Source organism: Leishmania donovani, chromosome 9, assembly GCF_000227135.1.
Source record: "Leishmania donovani BPK282A1 complete genome, chromosome 9".
NCBI classification, from domain to species: domain Eukaryota; phylum Euglenozoa; class Kinetoplastea; order Trypanosomatida; family Trypanosomatidae; genus Leishmania; species Leishmania donovani.
Window position 1 is genome coordinate 290,450 of NC_018236.1, and position 17,484 is coordinate 307,933.

The 17,484-nt window shown below is 62.4% G+C and overlaps 4 protein-coding genes across 4 annotated transcripts; all 4 read right to left on the reverse strand.

The window, feature by feature from the left end:
* Positions 1-863: 863 nt before the first annotated feature.
* On the reverse strand, positions 864-1,874 carry LDBPK_090770 (cleavage and polyadenylation specificity factor 30 kDa subunit, putative; the record flags this gene model as incomplete). Its single annotated transcript, XM_003858709.1, has 1 exon — positions 864-1,874. One exon carries the CDS (start codon positions 1,872-1,874, stop codon positions 864-866), a length of 1,011 nt encoding a protein of 336 aa, XP_003858757.1.
* A 664-nt stretch (positions 1,875-2,538) lies between these two features.
* LDBPK_090780 (hypothetical protein, conserved) lies at positions 2,539-4,434 on the reverse strand (the record flags this gene model as incomplete). Its single annotated transcript, XM_003858710.1, has 1 exon — positions 2,539-4,434. One exon carries the CDS (start codon positions 4,432-4,434, stop codon positions 2,539-2,541), a length of 1,896 nt encoding a protein of 631 aa, XP_003858758.1.
* Positions 4,435-5,158: 724 nt separating this feature from the next.
* LDBPK_090790 (ubiquitin ligase, putative) lies at positions 5,159-11,845 on the reverse strand (the record flags this gene model as incomplete). The annotated part of the gene is made up of 1 exon (XM_003858711.1): positions 5,159-11,845. One exon carries the CDS (start codon positions 11,843-11,845, stop codon positions 5,159-5,161), a length of 6,687 nt encoding a protein of 2,228 aa, XP_003858759.1.
* A 1,668-nt stretch (positions 11,846-13,513) lies between these two features.
* LDBPK_090800 (acyl-CoA binding protein, putative) lies at positions 13,514-16,510 on the reverse strand (the record flags this gene model as incomplete). The annotated part of the gene is made up of 1 exon (XM_003858712.1): positions 13,514-16,510. One exon carries the CDS (start codon positions 16,508-16,510, stop codon positions 13,514-13,516), a length of 2,997 nt encoding a protein of 998 aa, XP_003858760.1.
* Positions 16,511-17,484: the final 974 nt, after the last annotated feature.

Below are 17,484 nucleotides of genomic sequence, written 5' to 3' on the forward strand. Positions count from 1 at the left end.
AGAGAGGGACAGAGGCGGAGAGAAACGGTAATGTGTCTTGTTGCTGTATGTGATATATATATAAATGTGTATGTATGTATGATGCATGTGTATGCGTAGGTGGGCACAATCACGTGCAAGATCGTGGTGGCGCACTCTTCAGAGCGGCGTTTCGGTGACTGACAGAGGTTGACGGAGGAAAGGAAGGTGAAGGGGGTGGGCTTAAGGACCAAAGAAGGACACTTGAAATCCAGTCATAGACACGTGCAGACACCCTGTTCACATACACTAGTGAGGAATAGGAATAGGGAAAGAGAGATGGGGGGGGTGGGCAAGAGTTGCTGGAGCCGAAGGGGAGACGTAATTATGCCATCCAGCTTCGCGAAGCGACTGGAGCGGGATGGTGGAGTGATGCGCATGCCGCCGCTAACAGAGACCACCTGTCAGGTACAAGGCCATCGGCACAGTCTGCTAAGTATGTGTTTGGGAGATAAAAGACCCGTTCCCATTGCCCTCCCAACTGCATGCCATTCCATGCGGTGGTAGAACGCAGTAGTGTGTGCTCGGAGAGGTTTGCCAAGTAAAAGGCCCACACGCATGCCTCGTCTCCGTCTCTCTTTGGCCAGCGACGTGCAGTCATTGCAATCCGTGAAGTCCACTCGCTCGCTCGCTCTGGTTCCATGCGGGGAGAGGCATCCGCAGCCACAAGAGATGAACGTCAAGATTGTCTCGAGGAGGGAGGAGGGCGACAGACAGGTGGGCCTTGGGCCGGCTCCACAGCAACAGCAACTGCAGCGACTTTCCACCCCAAAGACGGAGAAGGCTTCCTTTTCCCCTTGCCTGCTTTCTCTCTCTCCGCCGTTTGCCCAAGGGGTGGGGGTGGGCTAATAGTGATCGCGACCGGGGCGTCGCCGACCGCCTCCGCCACCGAAACCACCACCAGCACCAGCACCAGCACTACCGCCGCCGCCACCGCCGGCACCGCCCTCTCGCCGCAATCGCCGTCGGCTACCCATTCCAGCTCCGCCGCCACTGCCGTGTGGGGCGCCAGGCCCGCCACCGCCCCCGGCGCGGTGCTGATTACGGTGCGTATTCATTGGACAGTCTTTTACCGTGTGGCCCTCCTGATCACACAAGAAGCAGCGGCGATGGGAGCCGCCGCCACCACCGCCGTGCCCGCCGCTCTCCAAGCCGCCAGTGGGTTGCCCCGGCTCTTGAATTTCGCCTAGGGCTTTGTGCAAAACGCTGTGCTGCGGACCTGGACAGTCCGGGGCGAGATGGCCGGGGTCAAAGCAGCCGGCCCGGTAGCATGTTGCGCTGCGGTTGAAGGTTGGGTCATCGGCGCGCTCCACAATCATCTTGGCCAGGATGCGCTTCGACACGGCATCGCGGTCGTAGCGCTCTTGGATGGGGTGCCCTAGCGGACAGCGTGGGCCTAGCGGGCAGAAGCCGGCAAGGTAGTATGGGCACGCCGACTCCCGCTTCACATGTCGGAGGCGGCACTTGGGCCCCAGCGGGCAGAAGCCGCGGCGGTACGCGGCGCACTCCGGCTGTGACTCGTTCGGCTTCGTGTGCAGGAAAGGGCACTCAGGGTTGGTGCACTCCCCCACACGCTCAAAGAAGGCGCACTGCGGGACATAACGGTTGTCGTACTCGTGAAGGTAAAGGCAGTTGTCCCCATTCACGCAGGCGCCACGCAGCCAGTGCTTGCACACCTTTGTCTGGACGGTGCGGTAGGCGGAGATGATGTGGCGCTGCGGGCAGGCGTCGCCGAGACGGCAGCGGCCGCGCTGGAAGTCCTGACAGATTTCGAGCTTCTTCTCCGTGCGGGGCTGCTCCTTGGGCAGCGTGTCTTCGAAGTCGAAGTGCGTGCCGGCGGCATCGTCGACAAACATCTTCGCAGAAAGACCGCCTTTCTTTCGTGTTCCGCTTCGCTCTCCTAAGCGAACAGATCGACCGTGGGAAGCGGGGGTGGGTGGGTGGGTGTGCGCTGGCGTCACACCCCGTTCTGTAACGTCGCTTCCTTTTCCCTGCCGGGGGCGTCTCCTGACCGCCTTCACGTGTGATTCACAAATGTGCTGGAGGGAAGAGGTGGTGTGGAGGAGAGGCGGCGATGCACACGGACGTGCACGCATACGTGGATGTGCGTGTGTGTGGTGTGGTGAGGAGGGGAGAGGGCCACGCAAGGCGAGCAAAGAAAAGGCACAGAGAAGCCAAGAGGTGTTTGCGGTAGACGACGCTCATACAGCGATAGAATCAAAAAGATGCATGAGGGAGGGGGAGAGGGCGAGAGGGGTGCGTGTCTCTCTCCTCCTCTCGCCAGGCTTACCTCTCCTCCCTCAACTGCTTCCCCATCATCCACCCACGAACACGCACTATAGCTCCCAACAGCGCACGACGTTCCCTTCTTGTTTTGCTGTTTATCTCCCACTCAGGGGGATGCTCACAACCACGCGGTTCTGTGAACACACCGACGCAGCTCTTGCCGCGTGCACGAGCGCGTCTCTCTTCCCTCTCCATGAAGGGGGGGGGGGGAGGGGGGCGATACCCCCTCTTTCATTAAGCCTCTCCTTCCTTTGCGGCTTCCGCGTGTGCGGGGGCAGCGGCGGTGTCGGAGACGCGATCGAAAGCCAGCGTCGGACTCTGGGTGAAGTAGTGGTACAGGAAGAACTGCAGCTGAGAAATCCGCGCCGCGGAGGAGTGCAGGACACTATCATCCACGCGCTTTCCATGAAAGTCATGCTGCATCGATAACAGCGCGTCCTCCCACGACCCCGACGGCGCCGTGGGCGCGTCGCCCTGGTGTCCACCACCAGTCTCATCACGCTCAGCTCTGTCAGAGGTGGCCGTGTTTCCGAGAATAATACTGGCAATGACGTCCTTCGCGCCCTGCACCGCCGACTTGCTTTCTGTGTGAGAGACGGAAAGCGGCTGCGCTGTCGTTTTCGCGAACGCCGGGGCACCGCCCGCACACGCGCTACGGAGGAGGGGCTCCATCGATGCTGCCATGCGGTGGCGCTGCGCTTCAGGGAGGCGACCCTGCTCCTCCTTGTTGACCTCCGCGCTAGCCTCAGCCGCCGGGACTGTTGCCGCAGTCAGGTCACCCACTACCGCGTCTGCTGTCCCTGTTTTTGACTGCGCGACAGTTTCCGTCTGGTCGCCGTCCCCCGCACCGGCACGCGCGACGGCTGCGCGGAGCTGCTCGAGTTTGGCAGAGGCGAGACGCGTGAACTGAGCATGCACCTGCGCTGCAGTGTGCCGCAGACTTTCCAGGTGGCAGTCACGGTGCTGGAGGTACGGGATGACCACCACCTCCACATAGGCTGCCATCTCCAGCAGCACTGCCCTTTGCTCGTTGTCGGTATCAAGGAAACCAGCCGCCGACGTTACGAGATGGTCACGGACAACATCCCGCAAGAGACGCCACGTGAAGATGCACCGCGGCAGCGCACGAAGGCGGCCTAGCGTCACCTCAAGCAACATGCGGTACACCAAAGCCCCGGCCACGTACTGGCGGGCCAGACAGTTCTCGGCAGCGGTCTCGGATGTGGCGCCGAGGCAGAGGAGCAGCATATGCGCCACCTCCGGCTCTTCCGCCGAAAACGAGTCTGGAAACGGCAACGCGGCTGACATTGAGCTGCTGCCGCCGGGACCCACACGGCATACCACATCTGCGATCATGCCGGGATGAACCGCCTCAGCAACGTCTACCAGTGATGATGCTGCCTCCGTATCTGCGCAACGGGGGCTGTGGAAAAGCGCTGCTATGCGACACCACTGGCGCACCCGCCAGGCGAAGGCGGAGCTGTCCATGCGCACCAGGTCAGACATCCGCATCGCCTCACGCGTCCCGTACGCGACACCGGCGGCCGGGGTCCGCGGACGCAGACGCAGTGACATGTGGTGCAGGTGACGCTGAGCGTCCTGCCAGAGGCACCACAGCGGGAGTGGGTCGTGGGCAGGCTTCCTCGATTTTTGCTGCTTTCTCTCGCCATAATGGTCGGAGAGCGCGGCAGACGTGACGGTCGCGGGCGCGTCCGCCAGCCAGGCAAGAGTAGCCCCCAATGCATTCAGTGCCTTGAGATGCACCACCACCGTTTCAAACCACTCTCGTCGTGCCGCCTTTGGCACCAACCTGCGTTGCTGCCACAGCTTTTGATAGTTTTCCGTGAGCGTCGTCACGTAGGCTGCGTGTTCAGCGTTGGCGGTGGCCGTTGCGTGCAACGCTACAGAGCTCACTTTTTTGTCGCTGCTGCTGGACGCAACCGTGCAGGCCAGTCGAGAGGATGCAGTGAGGTAGCGGTAGCTGACGGCGTCGAGGGTGCGCTGGAACAGCACGGGGTGGCGTCCGACTCTCCGCGTATGCGCCGAGTCCTCGATGCAGGGCACGAATGGCGAGGACACAAGGCTCGAGGCAGCGGCAGAAGCGGAGAGGGGCGTACTGGATGTGTCCATATTCGGTTTCAGCGGTGATCGCGCCCGGAATGGTGTGGGGATGGGGCGCACCTTTTGCAGATACCCGGGCGCAATGTGGGCGAATGTGGAAGATGCCATGAGTGGGGCGGTGGGTCGGTGCGGCAGAGGGGGGGGGTTGGTGGATGAGGATGGGCAGGGGGACAGTGGGAGAGACGTGGACGAGGTGGTGAGTTAGGGTGAAAAGGGAAGCCAAGATAGACGACGACACACACACACACACACACACACACACGTGTACACATGTCCAGACAGGTGCGTGGGGCTGGGGAAGTCAAGAAAGGGAGGAATGAGAGGGGGGGGGGCCAACCTGTGCGCGCTTCTTGGCGGCATGAAAACATAACAGCAACACATAATTTGTTTCCCGCCATTGCAAGAGAGTGTCCTCGCCGACGTTCCTCGGCAAAGCGCCCGTCTGTCTCTGTGGGCGCTTGCCTGCTTGGGTCTGTGCGTGTGATGGCCGCGCTTCGAGGCCGCCGTGGTCTGTGGACATCACATATCTCGGCGCCTTCGCTCGCTCTATCCGTCCGCCCCTTTCCGTTCCCTCTTCGCTTCCCCCGGTTCGCCCGAGGCGGCAGGTTGATGTCGACGCGTCGAGGTGTGCCAGAGAAAGCAAGAACGAGAGTCGACGGCGCCGCTGACGGCACATCACCCACGCCAACATATAGGCACACACGCACGCGGGCCCCTCCGCGTGACTGTCAGGCTACAGGGTGGAGAGGTCCATGCGGTTTGAGACGCCGAAAATGGACGATACGGCACCCCACTTGTTCAGCATCCACGTCAAGACCAGTTTCTGGGTCTCCTCGGTGTTGCGGAAGAGCGGAATGCCACGACGCAGGTTGCGGTCGTGCTCGCCGTACTCGTCCGTGTAGTTGGAGGGGTAGTGGTAGACACGCCCAGATGTCAGCTCCAGCACGTAGAAGTTGGCGGTACGGACAACGAGGAAGATTCCAACAGCGCCACCGCAGGTGCGCGTGTGCGTGTACAGCTCCGGTGGCGAGCTTGGCGGCTGCATGCACATCAGCTTCCCGCATCGACAGCACACGACTGGCTTTGCCGGCTCTTGGTGGCATATGGTGCACAGCTTGTGCTCTGCAAAGCGTGTGAGAACGGTGGTATACACGGAGGGCAGGTGCAGCAGCTTCTCCGCGATCCGCGCGACCCACTCCTCTGGTGTGGTGTAGGGCACGACTGACTTCGCGATTTCCGTACTATGTCTGGAGCAGGAGAGGGTGGCTGTTGTGGTGGCCGCCTGCATGCAGGCCAAGATATCTTGGCCAACTACCTGCAGCTCCGCCTCCGTGCTTTTGTGCGGCACTGGCAACAGGTACTGCAGCATGCGCACAATCGAGGTGCAGCGGGATACCGGAGTCCTCACACTGGCCACGCTCAGCACCGCAAAGGTGACGGCGCCCGCCACGGTGAAAGTGCTGCTGCGGAGGACGACGCCATGATGGGCATCTTCGACGACAAGGGCCTTGAGCAGTGTCAGCACACCCACGGTTTGCCAGAGCGCCGCCGTCACGCCCGTAAACTCCTCCTCCAGCGACGCGGCGGCGGCGGCGGCATATGCCCCTTCGCCGTTGTCGTCCTTGTTGCTGGCACACGCAACGGCAAGGAGCCGTGCTACAAAGTTCGCCGGCATAGAGGGCAGCACCTGTGTCAGCACGTGGGCACTGATCAATCTGTTCGCGTTGCGGGGCTGCAGCAGCGCATCCATGACCAGCAAGCTCTCGTTGTCCTGCATGTTTCGTGCGTAGTTGGAACGCAGGTCGGCTTGCTGCCGCTCCAGTTCAGCGGGCATGATGCTCACTAGCACCGACAGAAGCCCGATGAGGTCACGATGAGTGAGTTCTTGGCCGGCCTTGATGGCCTCCAGCTGCAGGTGGCAGGCGTAAGAGAAGGCGCGGATGGCCTCGGACAGCTGCCAGGCAGCCTCGTTCTTCTGCTGCAGCTCGTCCTCGGCGGACACAATCGCGGGGACATCTTCGGACGGGCTGAAGCCGACGGCGGCGTTTGCCAAGGTTGTGTGGAACTCCGCCGCGACGTCAACGGCGCGCTGGTTGCTGGCCGATACGGTGCCGTTCTGAAGTTCCTCGAAGAGAGACGCAAAGGGGGTCGCAGCCGACGAGAGCACTCGCGTTGTCCGGGAGGTGGGGGTCGTCGAGTCGCCGTTGCCGCCGCCGGAGAGCACCGGCATCGGGCACAGCGCCGTAATGATGGTTGTGCAGACCGGGCAGTTGAACTCCGTGGGGCCGAGGTAGAACTGACTCCGGAAGTTCCACCGCTGCCACAGCACTGACAGCCGGACAAACACTTTCTCCACGCACGACTTGTGTGCGGCGTGGCCGCACATGCTCAGGTGGCTGTGCACATGACGGCCGTCCGGCAGCGAAAGCGCGCCCAGCTGAGGCAGCACGCCGGAGGTGCCGGTGTGGCAGAGCAGAAAGAGTGGCTCCTCCGTCGAGGAGCGACACACGCAGCAGTCCAACGTCGTCAGCTCCAGCAGCAGCTTCGCAAGAAGTGAGCCAATCACCCCGCCCGTCGGGGACTTCTCCGACGCCGATGCCGCGGGGCCAGAGGCCTCTTCGCTAGCGCGTTGGCCTTCTTGCTGCTGCGCCGCGGTGGCGGCCGCCTTCATCTTCTCCGATGCCTTCAGCGCGCGACTGCGCATGCGCTGCATCAACATGGCCTGCCGCTCCTGAATGACCTTCTTCCGGCTCTGCGCCGCTTCATCCTTCGTCTTCTGCTCATCCAGCAAGTCGGCTGTGTTAAAGGTGGCCAGCCCAGTCTGCACGAGTACCGCCTCCACCATCTCCAGGCACCCGTAAGGATCGGCGTCCTTGTTCGAGAGCAGATAGCCACGCAGACGGTGCAGCATGTCAGCAGAGGAGGAAGTGGTGGTGACGGTGGGCGTGCCGTTTGACGTGTGTGTGTGGAGTTGAACAGGGGTCTGCAGCTTCTGAAGCAAGGTTTGGCACGGCACCAGCTCCGGCAATGGCAGCCACTGCACACACGAGGCGTGAGTGAAGGAGGGCTCGTTGATGGCGAATCGACGCAGGTACAGCTCGAGGAGGTCCCAGGAGATGACGCCCTTCTCCGTAGCGGATGCCATCTCGCCGTTGTAGCCTTCGATAGCCCGCATGGCCCGCGTGATGGAGACGCAGTCTTGCACGCACAGGTACAGGGTTGTGGTGGCGTGCAGCAACGCCTCGCGCGTGATCACGTTGGCGTCTTCCCTGCCGTCACCGTGGGGGTCATCTTCGCTCCCGCTCTCGGTGCTTTCCCTTCCATCATCGGCACCCTCGTGCATAGCGTTGTCGTGCCGACAGAGCGGCGACTCCTGTGCCGAGGCAGCCGTACCCTCCTTGTCCGCCAATGCAGCCTTCACATCCGAGGCGGCAGCGACACCAGCGGGCACGTGGCAGCTGGCGTACACGTGCAGCACGTAGAGCGCCGGCAACAGGACGGCATCCGTGTGCAGCAACGCCCGGGTGGTGGGTACCAGCTCTGCGTACATGCTCGTGTCGGACAGCTGTGTGGGTGGCAGAGAGATGCGTTTCTGCTGCTGCCCGCCACCGCCCGTGGCATCGTCGCCCTTGTTGCCATCAGCGAGCGCATGCGACTCTGCCTCTTGCGGCTTCGCCGCATCCGCTGCGCTGGCGAGGCCTCGATACGTCTTGTAAAACTCCTCGAGATGACTATCAACGACCCCGATGTGGTACAGGCTCACGTGTGCGCGCCACACATCCACGCCCTTCAGTCGAAACTGCTTCCCTTGCGCCGAGTCCTCGGCGACCGCCAGCTTCCGGATCGCGTCGTCGATCAGCCTCGAGAACTTGATCACGTTGCCGCTGGCGTCCTTCTCGTCCTCGTCGGCGTCGCCGTAGTCCCCGCCACGGGCGGTTCCGTTGACGTTGGCGACGATGGTGGAGTGGGAGGCCTTGCCGTGCGCGAGAAGGCCCCCGACGATGCGGTCAATGACGGGCGAGGACATGGGGGCCTGGAATGCCGCCTTGGACACGTCCGTCACGATCGTGAGAATGAGGCGCAAAAAGTGCCTGTAGCCGTTCAGGCAGCGCCTGAAGAACGGCCGCCGCGCTGCCAGCATCGTTGGGAGGACGCCCAAGGGCTTCTCAGGGAGCTTCTCCGCTGGCTGCTGCCCGTGCGATGCGCTGGCACGTCGCCGCGGCGCCTGGCTCGCATGCTCTGTGTCCGCGTCGCGCAGGCGTCGCTTCGCGTAAGAGAAGCGCTGGAGGATCTGCAGCGCCATGTCGGCCGGTGCCAGCTCCATCGTGAGCACCTGCATCATCAGGATGTCGAATTCTGCCGACACCCCGCGCGAGAATGTCAGGTACATTGTGACGGCAGAGGAAACATCGTAATCGCCACGGCGCCACAAGCCGTCGAAGACCTGGCCGGTCAGCACATGCGGCATGACCAACGAATCGAGGAGTTGCTGAGAAAAGGTGAGGCGATCCTGCTCGTTGCGCGTCACCTCCGCTCGCAACTGAAAGAAGGCGTCCAGCAGAGACCGCAGAGGGCGGCGCGCGTGTGCTGGGGTAACCGGGAGGCCCGACGTCTCTCCTGTTGGCGCGGTGCTGTTCGTGCTCGCCCTTGGAAGGCCAGATACGCGAGTCGTGGCGAGTACCTCCGCCGGGGCGGCCGAGGGCGATGACGCCGCGCTTTGCAGCCGAGATGTGGCGCGTTGGCTTTCGATGACCCACGCCGTGAGGACAGCCCCGAAAAGGCGAGGGAGGTGGTTGGAAAGGGTAGTGGCGTGCGCGTGCGGCTCCAGCAGCGTGTACTCCACAATGTCCACCGAGCACGTCGACGGCGCCTGGAGCCTTGCACCTGCCCTCACGTCTGCGTCGCGCGCCTCCTCGTTTTGTGAAGTGCCACGATGGATCGCTGCTTGTTGGCTTTTCGGCAGACCCGTGGAGATCTTTCGCTCCAGCACGATGGAGCGACACCGCCGGCAAAAGCCGTCGCGCTGCTTTTCGAAGACGACATCCATGGTCCGGCTAATCTCATAGAGAGCTTGTATTGTGTACCCCATCGCCGTCGCCAACGCCGGGGCCGCCAGGATGCTTGTCTTGGCGTTCGCTGCCGTTCCTGCCTGCTCCGTCAGTGGTTGCTTTCCCAGTACGCGTGACTGCGCCGCCGCCATGGGGCCGTGCTCCAGCAGCAAGAGGGCTTCGTCCTGCCCATTCGCCACCCTGCACGCCGACAGCATCTCCAGCAGCGGGCCTTTCTGCCGCAGGCGATCCGGTGGTGTATCGAAGGCGGTGGCACCGCGCCACGTGTTCCAGAGCTCCGTCGTGATCCCCAGCGCCTCCGCGATGGCGTCGTGGGACAGGGCAGGCATCGACGCCGATGAATCCGTTGCTGCTGTCGCAGGCAGTCTCAGGAGACACGACAGAACCACCCGCATGGCATGCAACCACAACCACATGTGCCGCGAGATGCAGCGACCAATGAAGTCCGGCGTGGGGTAGTGTTGCGAGTCGGTTGGTGCATCGGGGTCCTTGCAGATGTAGCCGCTGATAGCCAGGCTGCCGGCGACCTGCGCAAAGGCGCGCCACGCAAGTCGGTTCAGCACAAGTGTGTAGCAGGCTGCAGGGGACCCGCTCAGACACGACTGCAACGCGGTCACGCTGGCCAGCGAGACGGGCGTAGCTTGGTGGGCAACAAACAGGAGCCCGTCGCGCGAGAGCGCCGCCGTTTCCGTCACCGGGTTCGCAGAGGCACCACTGACGGTGTCACGCGCGAGCCACAACGCGTAGAGCAACGCGCTCAGCTCTCTGTGCAGCACTGTGTTCGTTGCCGCCTTGTAAGGCAGGTGTGAAGGTGTCATCAAGTGGCAGATCACGTCGGGGTTTGTTAGCACCTGCACCTGGTACTGCGACAAGCATTCGTTCTTGTCCTCAGCATGCTCCTGTGCGTTGATGTACTCGGCATATGTCGCCATCAGCCCGCCGACCGGGAGGCGAAACTTGGCGTCGCTCAAGCAGTGGCCGACGCACCGAAGGAGGTTATTGAGCCACGGCGCGGATCTGCTGGTGGCATTCAGAGGCTGCTCGTGGGCCGTCACGGGCCTCGATGCTTCGTGAAGGAACACCATGTGCACGCAGGTGAAGTTTGGCGGTAACGCGTCGAGGACGGGGTCCGCCATCGAGGCGGCCGTGCCGGTCTCCCTGACGATTTTTTCTTCCTCGTTGTCGCGCACGGCGGTGGCAACTGCGCCTGGACCGCCGCACACCGCCATTCGCACCGGCTCTGCCCAGAGCTGCGCCACGAGACGTTTGGCGATGTCGCTGGCCTGCATGAGCTCCCACAGCTGCCGCGTCACTTCCGACATCCACTCCTCTAACCAGTCGAACTTGTCCGAGATGCGAGCCACATCGTTCAGCAGCGCGGCCTCCGCGTCGCTAAAGCGCGCCGTTGCTGCACTTCCGGCTGTGCTAGTGCCGCTGCCACTAGCAGTGCTGTTCCCGGCGCCGCTCGTCGCCCTTCGCTGCTTTCCCGCTCGCGACTGCGCCCGCTTCTGCAACACCTGCAGACGCGTGTGCTGCAGAAGCGTAACAGCAGTGAACTGAATAATGCCTCGCAGCACCGGCACCGCCCACACCCGATCCTCTTCCGCCATGGTGTCGAGGGGGTCGGACGCACTGTTCCCGTCACCCGCCGCTGCTGCAGCTGCAGCAGCGGCACGATGACGGCTGCAGAAGGACTCCAGCTTCCACGCGGTCGGATCGCCGCAGTCGCACATGCCACCGCCTGAGCTCTGCGTGATACGGTAGCGATGATTGACGCACGGAGAGTGGCGGAAGCAGTCCATGCACATGACGCATGTGGAGTCGGCGCCACAGTCGAGGCAGCGTACCACCATTTCTTGCTCTCCACAGAAGCGTCCACACACCGGCGAGGCTGCTCCGTCGCTGTTTGACGCTGTGAGGACAGTCAGCAGACGCTTGCCATCGCCGCAGTCCGAGGCTAAGGTGCCCAGCCACGCCTGCACAGGACTGTGCACTCGCGCACTGCATAGCCGTGCAACGAACGGAAGCGACTGGAGCTGCTCGATGCCGGCTTCAATAATCGCTTGCAGTTTCTCTGGATGGCGACGCAGCACGCTGGTATAGGAGGAGTGTGCCACATGCCGCAGAATGGACGCGGTGCTAGCGCCTACGATGTCTTCAATGACGTCCGTGTCCAGTGCGCTTTCTTTGCGAATGTGCTCCGCGAGCAGTTCGTCTGTCAAGTACTCGTCGACGATCGTGACCAGCTCCGACTTCTCACACCCGCTTGGTACGTCGATTCCGCGCTGCCGCGCGTACTCAAGGAGCTGCTTGATGCTCCACGTCGACGGGATGTCGGGGTTGTAGCCCATGACGTGACACCGAAGAAATGGCGTTTTGGTGGCGGTGTTGGGTAGGGTCTTGGCGAGGGGAGATGGGGAGGAGGTTGCCGCAAGTTTGGCGGTGTGTGTGTGTGTGTGGGAGGGAGGAGGGGGCAATCAGGCAGCCACACAACAGAAAGGCATCAACGAGGGAAAAGAAATAAAGACCGCAGAGGCTGTCGCTGCGGCTGCGGCTGCCCACTCCGTCTCTACCCGCCGCGAATGAGGGACGACAAACGTGTCGGACGGGCGTGAGGGGGCGCGGGGGTGAGGGCGGAAGGGCTTCACGAGAGAACAGGCAGAGGGGTGGCGGTGGCCGCGGCTTCTGGCGTAAAAGGCCGCAGTTGGACAGCAACACACATACACACCCAGGAGGTGTGGTGTGTTGTGGGGGTGTGATGGGAGCGAGAGAGAGTGTGAGACGGACCTCTTGGCCGATACGCATCAGACAAGAACGCACCCGCAACCCTCTCTCTCTGTCTGTCTGTCTCTGCTCTGTATGTGCGTGTTGGTATATCGCTGGTGTACCGGTGCAGGTGGGCGTTCCTATGAAGCCTACTGCCCTCCGATATGATGGTGTGTGTACGTGTGTGCGGCTGTGTCTCTCCAACTGGAGCACACGTTTACCTTTCGTAGTTCTTATGCAGCGTGCGTGTCTGCCTGCGCTTGATGCTGTGTGGCTTGTGGCTGTGATGATGTTGTTGTTGTTGGGGGGAGGAGGTACCCACTGGAGCACGCATCGGCACACACAGACGCATGTACAGAGACAAAACAGGGAGACATGGAGAGAGGGAAGGAGGAAGGGATAGGGATAAGAACAGTACACCCCTTCCGGTGTGTGGGCCCGGGGACACGATATGTCCGTGCGTAGATGCGTGCCGTGTCACCGAAGCTCTGCATACGGCGCCAAGAGCGACGTCGTTCCGCGCCCTCCCCTTCCCCTTGCCTTTTCCTCCTCACGCCCACCCACACCTGCACACACCCACTCGCATGCATGCACAAGGTGAATGGGAGGGAGGGAAGGAAGGGCGAGGTGTGAGAGGGGCAGCAGTGCTGCCGAGAGGCAGATGAGAGGGCCTCATCAGGCATGCAGAGGGACATGGATGGAGAAGGCCAGGAAAGGGAAGTCCCCCTTCTCCCAGACACGCGTAAACGCATACATGCAGAGAGAGAGTGAGAGCGATAGGCTGATGCCGCCATCCCCCCCCCCCCCCCACCCCACCCCCGCATCTGCCAACACATCCATCACACTGGCCGAACACACGCATACAGGCCGCGAAGGAGAGGTCAACGCCGTCTGGATAACGAGGCGTCGCTTTCCTCCGCTTCCTCTCGCTCACGTTCGTGATGCAGCCGGAACAAGCAAGAAAGGGGGCGAAGAGGACGATGGGATGGTAATGAGCGGCAACGCGCCACCAAAGACGCAGCAGCTCCACACGCTTACGAACGTACTGACCGCAGGGAGAGGGAGTGAGAGGGCAGCAGAGCACCAACGCATACAGCTACCGCGGGCAAAACAGGAGGGAGACGGGTTGGCGAGTGAGGAGAGCAGACAGACACACGCACGTGCGCACATCAACAAGGACATTGTTCCTGATCCCTCTTGCTCCCCCCTCCTCCCTTTGCTTTTCCCTTCCCCGGCGTTGTATGTTGTAAAGCCTACTTCCGAGACTTGCGCAGCTCCACCATCATCTTGTACTCACTCACGTACATGCGCTTCGCATCCAGCAGGCTGATCCCCTTCAGCTTCGACCAGGCGTCCCACTTCGCCTTTCCCGCGTAGTCGAAGATGCCAGGGCGGTCCGTATTCACGTCACCGACGGTTGCCTGCTTGAAGAGGCCGTAGAACTTGAGCTTTACTTCATCGCTCTCCTTGCCAGCCGTGGCGGCGAAGGCGTGCTGCGCTGAGGCGAACTCCTGCTCGATGGAAGAGACGGGAAGGGCTTTGTCCACATGTGCCGACGCGCCAGCAGCCGGGGCGCCGGTCTCTATGTCGTTGGCGCCGTTCGGGAACAGAGCACGTCGCAGCGCCGGCAGGGGCTCCTGGCCTGTCTCGAGTCGCTCAACGAGAGCGTGAGACACGCGCTGCACCATGTCCGCCGTCTCGTTCGCGTCGTCGCCGAAGAGGTCCTCGGAGCTGGCGGTGTGCTCGTGGTGCGGTGCGGTCGTGGCGGTCAAGGGAGGGGACATGCCGCCGACAGTGAGGTGACCCTCTGCACCGCTGTTCAAGCTGTGTTGTGGCCGTTCCTGCTGCGGCATCTGCGATGATGCAGTACTGCAGCTGAAGCTGCCACGGTGTGGAGTCCAATCCCGCAGGCTTGTGAGGAAGTTTGCCCACATGAGCAGCCAGCCCTGCAGCGCCGTCAGGGCTTCCGCCTTAGTTGCACCTGAGGGCCACGGCGACGACGGGGCAGCGCTACCCCCCGCCGCCTCGGATGAATCGCCGTCTTCGGCCTCATGCATCGTCCATGCCTCCTCGGCCGCCGCCACGACCTGCTCGACGACGGCGTAGTATAGTAGTTCGATGCGAGAGCGGAACTTCATGGGCCGGCGCTCACCACTCTGGATTCCACCCACAGGATTGAAACCGTCCGTCTCAGTCTCACCAGCGTCGTTCTGGCCGTTGCCGCCGCCAGGATTCGCGACCCCATAGCACCCAGCATCCAGCCACAGCTCTCTGAAGCGCTCCGCATGCGTGCTCGGACGGCTCATCACGTACGTGCGCAGCGGCGACGGGCGACCGGGTAAATCGGCCAGCAGCGTCTCCACCTTGCACCGAAGCACTCGCAGCATGGCCGGCTCCTGCACTAGCGCAGCCGCCATGACGCCGGACACCAACACCGAGAGGAACAGCCCAGAGAAGCCGCGAGGGGAGGTGAAGGCGAAGTAGCCGCCCTCTTCAACAAAGTCTACGTAGTCCTCCAAGGAACACTCGCGTGAGAGCAGCTTCATGATGGTGATGAGATGGCCGGACCAGATGGTGGAGTCCAGCTTCTGCGCTGCCACCCGCGACTCCTGCAGCTGCCGGATGGTGACCATCGTCACTCGGTTCTCGTTCGAGATGCTCACTGCGCGGCGACGACGACCAGAGCCGCTGCTCTCCTCGATTGCCTCACGGCACCCGATCCAGACGGCGACGAACGCCAGGCGATGCACATTCTGCGGCGGGCAGCTCCACCAGAAGGGCGCCGGTGGAAGCGCGTGCAAATGGCGGCCAACGCTAACCTTATGTGAGGTGCCCGCCATGCTGTGAGCGCTGGCGTCTCCTCCCAGCGAAAGGAAGCCTGGAGAGCTAGACTGTCCCGTACCGCTGAGAGACGGAGGTGAGCTGAGGCTGGAGTTGTGCGGCAACGCCGCGCCAGTGAGAGCCGTAAAGCCCACGCTTCTGCCGCCAGCGCATCGATCGGTGAGCAATGTCTGTCCGCGGAGGATGGGGGCGAAACAGCCCTCGAAGACATCCATCACCTTGGCAAGCAACGCAAGGTCGCCGTGGTTGCACACATCGAAAACCGTGTCTCCATCAATCAGCAGTGGCGGGTGATGGGGCAGCATGCTAAGGCTACTGCAGTAGTCATGCACGAAGTCGATGGCAGACTCCGGCACCACCGGCGTGGCACACGCCCGGCTCGCCTTGTGAATGTGGTGTTGGTGCTGCAGCGACAAGGGCGCGGTCGTCGTTGTGCACTGCGCGCGCCGCTTGATTTCGAGGACGACGCTCTGCAGAAGTGGGCGCATCGCTATGATGATGTTGCGCAGACAGTACTCTTCGCCCTTGTCCTCGAAGAGGGCATCTTCCTCTCGCAGGAGGGCGTCGTTGTGCTTGCAGAGGCTCTGCACGAGCGCGTCTTCACCGACAGCGGTGCCGGTGCTGCAGTGGCAGCCACTAGCGATGGCGCTCTCGATGCCCCCGGGACTGCTGCTGATAGGTGCGGCGTGCGGAGATCCCCCTCGTACTGGGGTCGGCGGGCGGCTCTTGCGAACTGCAGCGGAGGAGGAAAGTCGGACGCGACCGTCAAAGTGGCCGAGCAGAACCACCGCACCTCCTAGCTCTCGATGCACGTGGCACTCGAGAATCGGCGAGGCAGCGACTGGCAGGACTGAAGCGGTATGGTCGTCTCCAGACGCATCGGGAGCATCATCGCCGAGCGCCGGCGCTACCGGCGGAGAGTCTAGCGCATCCACTGCGCCAGCGTTGCCGATTGCGCTTGGAGTGCTCGCGATATAAGTCATCGCGGTTACCGCATGCTCCACGTGAAACTGCAGGAGCGCCTGCGCGGCTGCCTTGTTGGATGTCATGAGCGCCAAGTGCAGCGGGCACCACAGGTCCACAGCACAGTCCATGTCGCGCTGTGTCTCTTCGGGGACTGCCATGGGATCGTCCAGGAGACTCACCTCCACCAGCACGGCACGGTAGGCGTGCTCAGCGGCGACGTCGACACGGGCCTCCTGCATATGCTTCTGCATGGCTTGCACGCGCGCCATCACGTAGCCAGCCCCGTCCACCGGGTCGATGCCGCTGTCATCGAGTACCCGAAAGGTCACGGGCTCGCCTTGATGCACGGCAGTGTGCCAGTACTTGTTGTCGCCGCTGGGCTTGCGCAAGACGGTGAACTCGGACAGCACGGCAGCGCCGTCGGCGGCTCCTCCACGCATCATGAAGCTGTGTACAGAAACACTGCGGGAGGGGGAAAGGGGAGGGGGGAGTGGGGGTGGAAGGGGTGGTGGAGGGGCGGTGATGATGGAGTGGGAAGAGAGCGGCTTGGCAGAGGGGTCGATGGGGCACGAAGGGAGGGAGGGAGGGAGGGGGGAGAGGGGCAGTGAGGGAGGCCGAGCGCCACGACAGGATGGCCTACGACACACACACACACACACACACACACACACATACACACAACGGAGATGTGGATTCACGCAAACGTGTGCCGCGGATACCCATGCAAGTAAAAGGGCCTCTCGCGTGCTGCCTCCTTCAAGCCCCTTCGTGTGTGCGTGTGTGTGTACGACCGGCGAGCAGGTCACGACGCCAAGACACACGGGCAAGCGGGGGGGGCGAGGGAGGTGTGGAGGCACTCGATAGACAGGGTGTTCCACAGCGTCGGCTGCGGTAGGGTGTTCACGGTTGCTATTGAAGTGAACAGAAGAAGAACAGTGCAGCACGCGCTTGACGGGATCGAGCCGACAAGACTACGTGAAAGAGAGGGGGAAGGGGGAGCGACAGGCTCAGGCTTCCCCTGCTTACCCTCGTGTACATCAAGTGGAAAAAAACAAGGCGACGCTCCGTCGTTTCGATTGTTTGCGGGAATTCGCCATTGATTAAGTACGCCCGTCGTGTATGATGGGGAGGGGGTGGTGGTATGTATGTATGCGTGTATGCATTCGTGAAAACACCCGTGCCGCCATCGAGCCATGAACTCAGGGGGTAACACAAATGAAGTACCTCCCAATCTCTCCACCACCTGATGCAAGCCTTCTTCTCCCATCCCATCCCATCACACACACACACATGTATGTGCCTGTGGATGACAGGATCCAAAAAAGAAAAAGAAGATGTGACATCAGGCAGAGGCGATGCCATCCACGCATACGCCATAACATCGCCCCCACTCTCACGTGTGGCACCACCCGCTTGA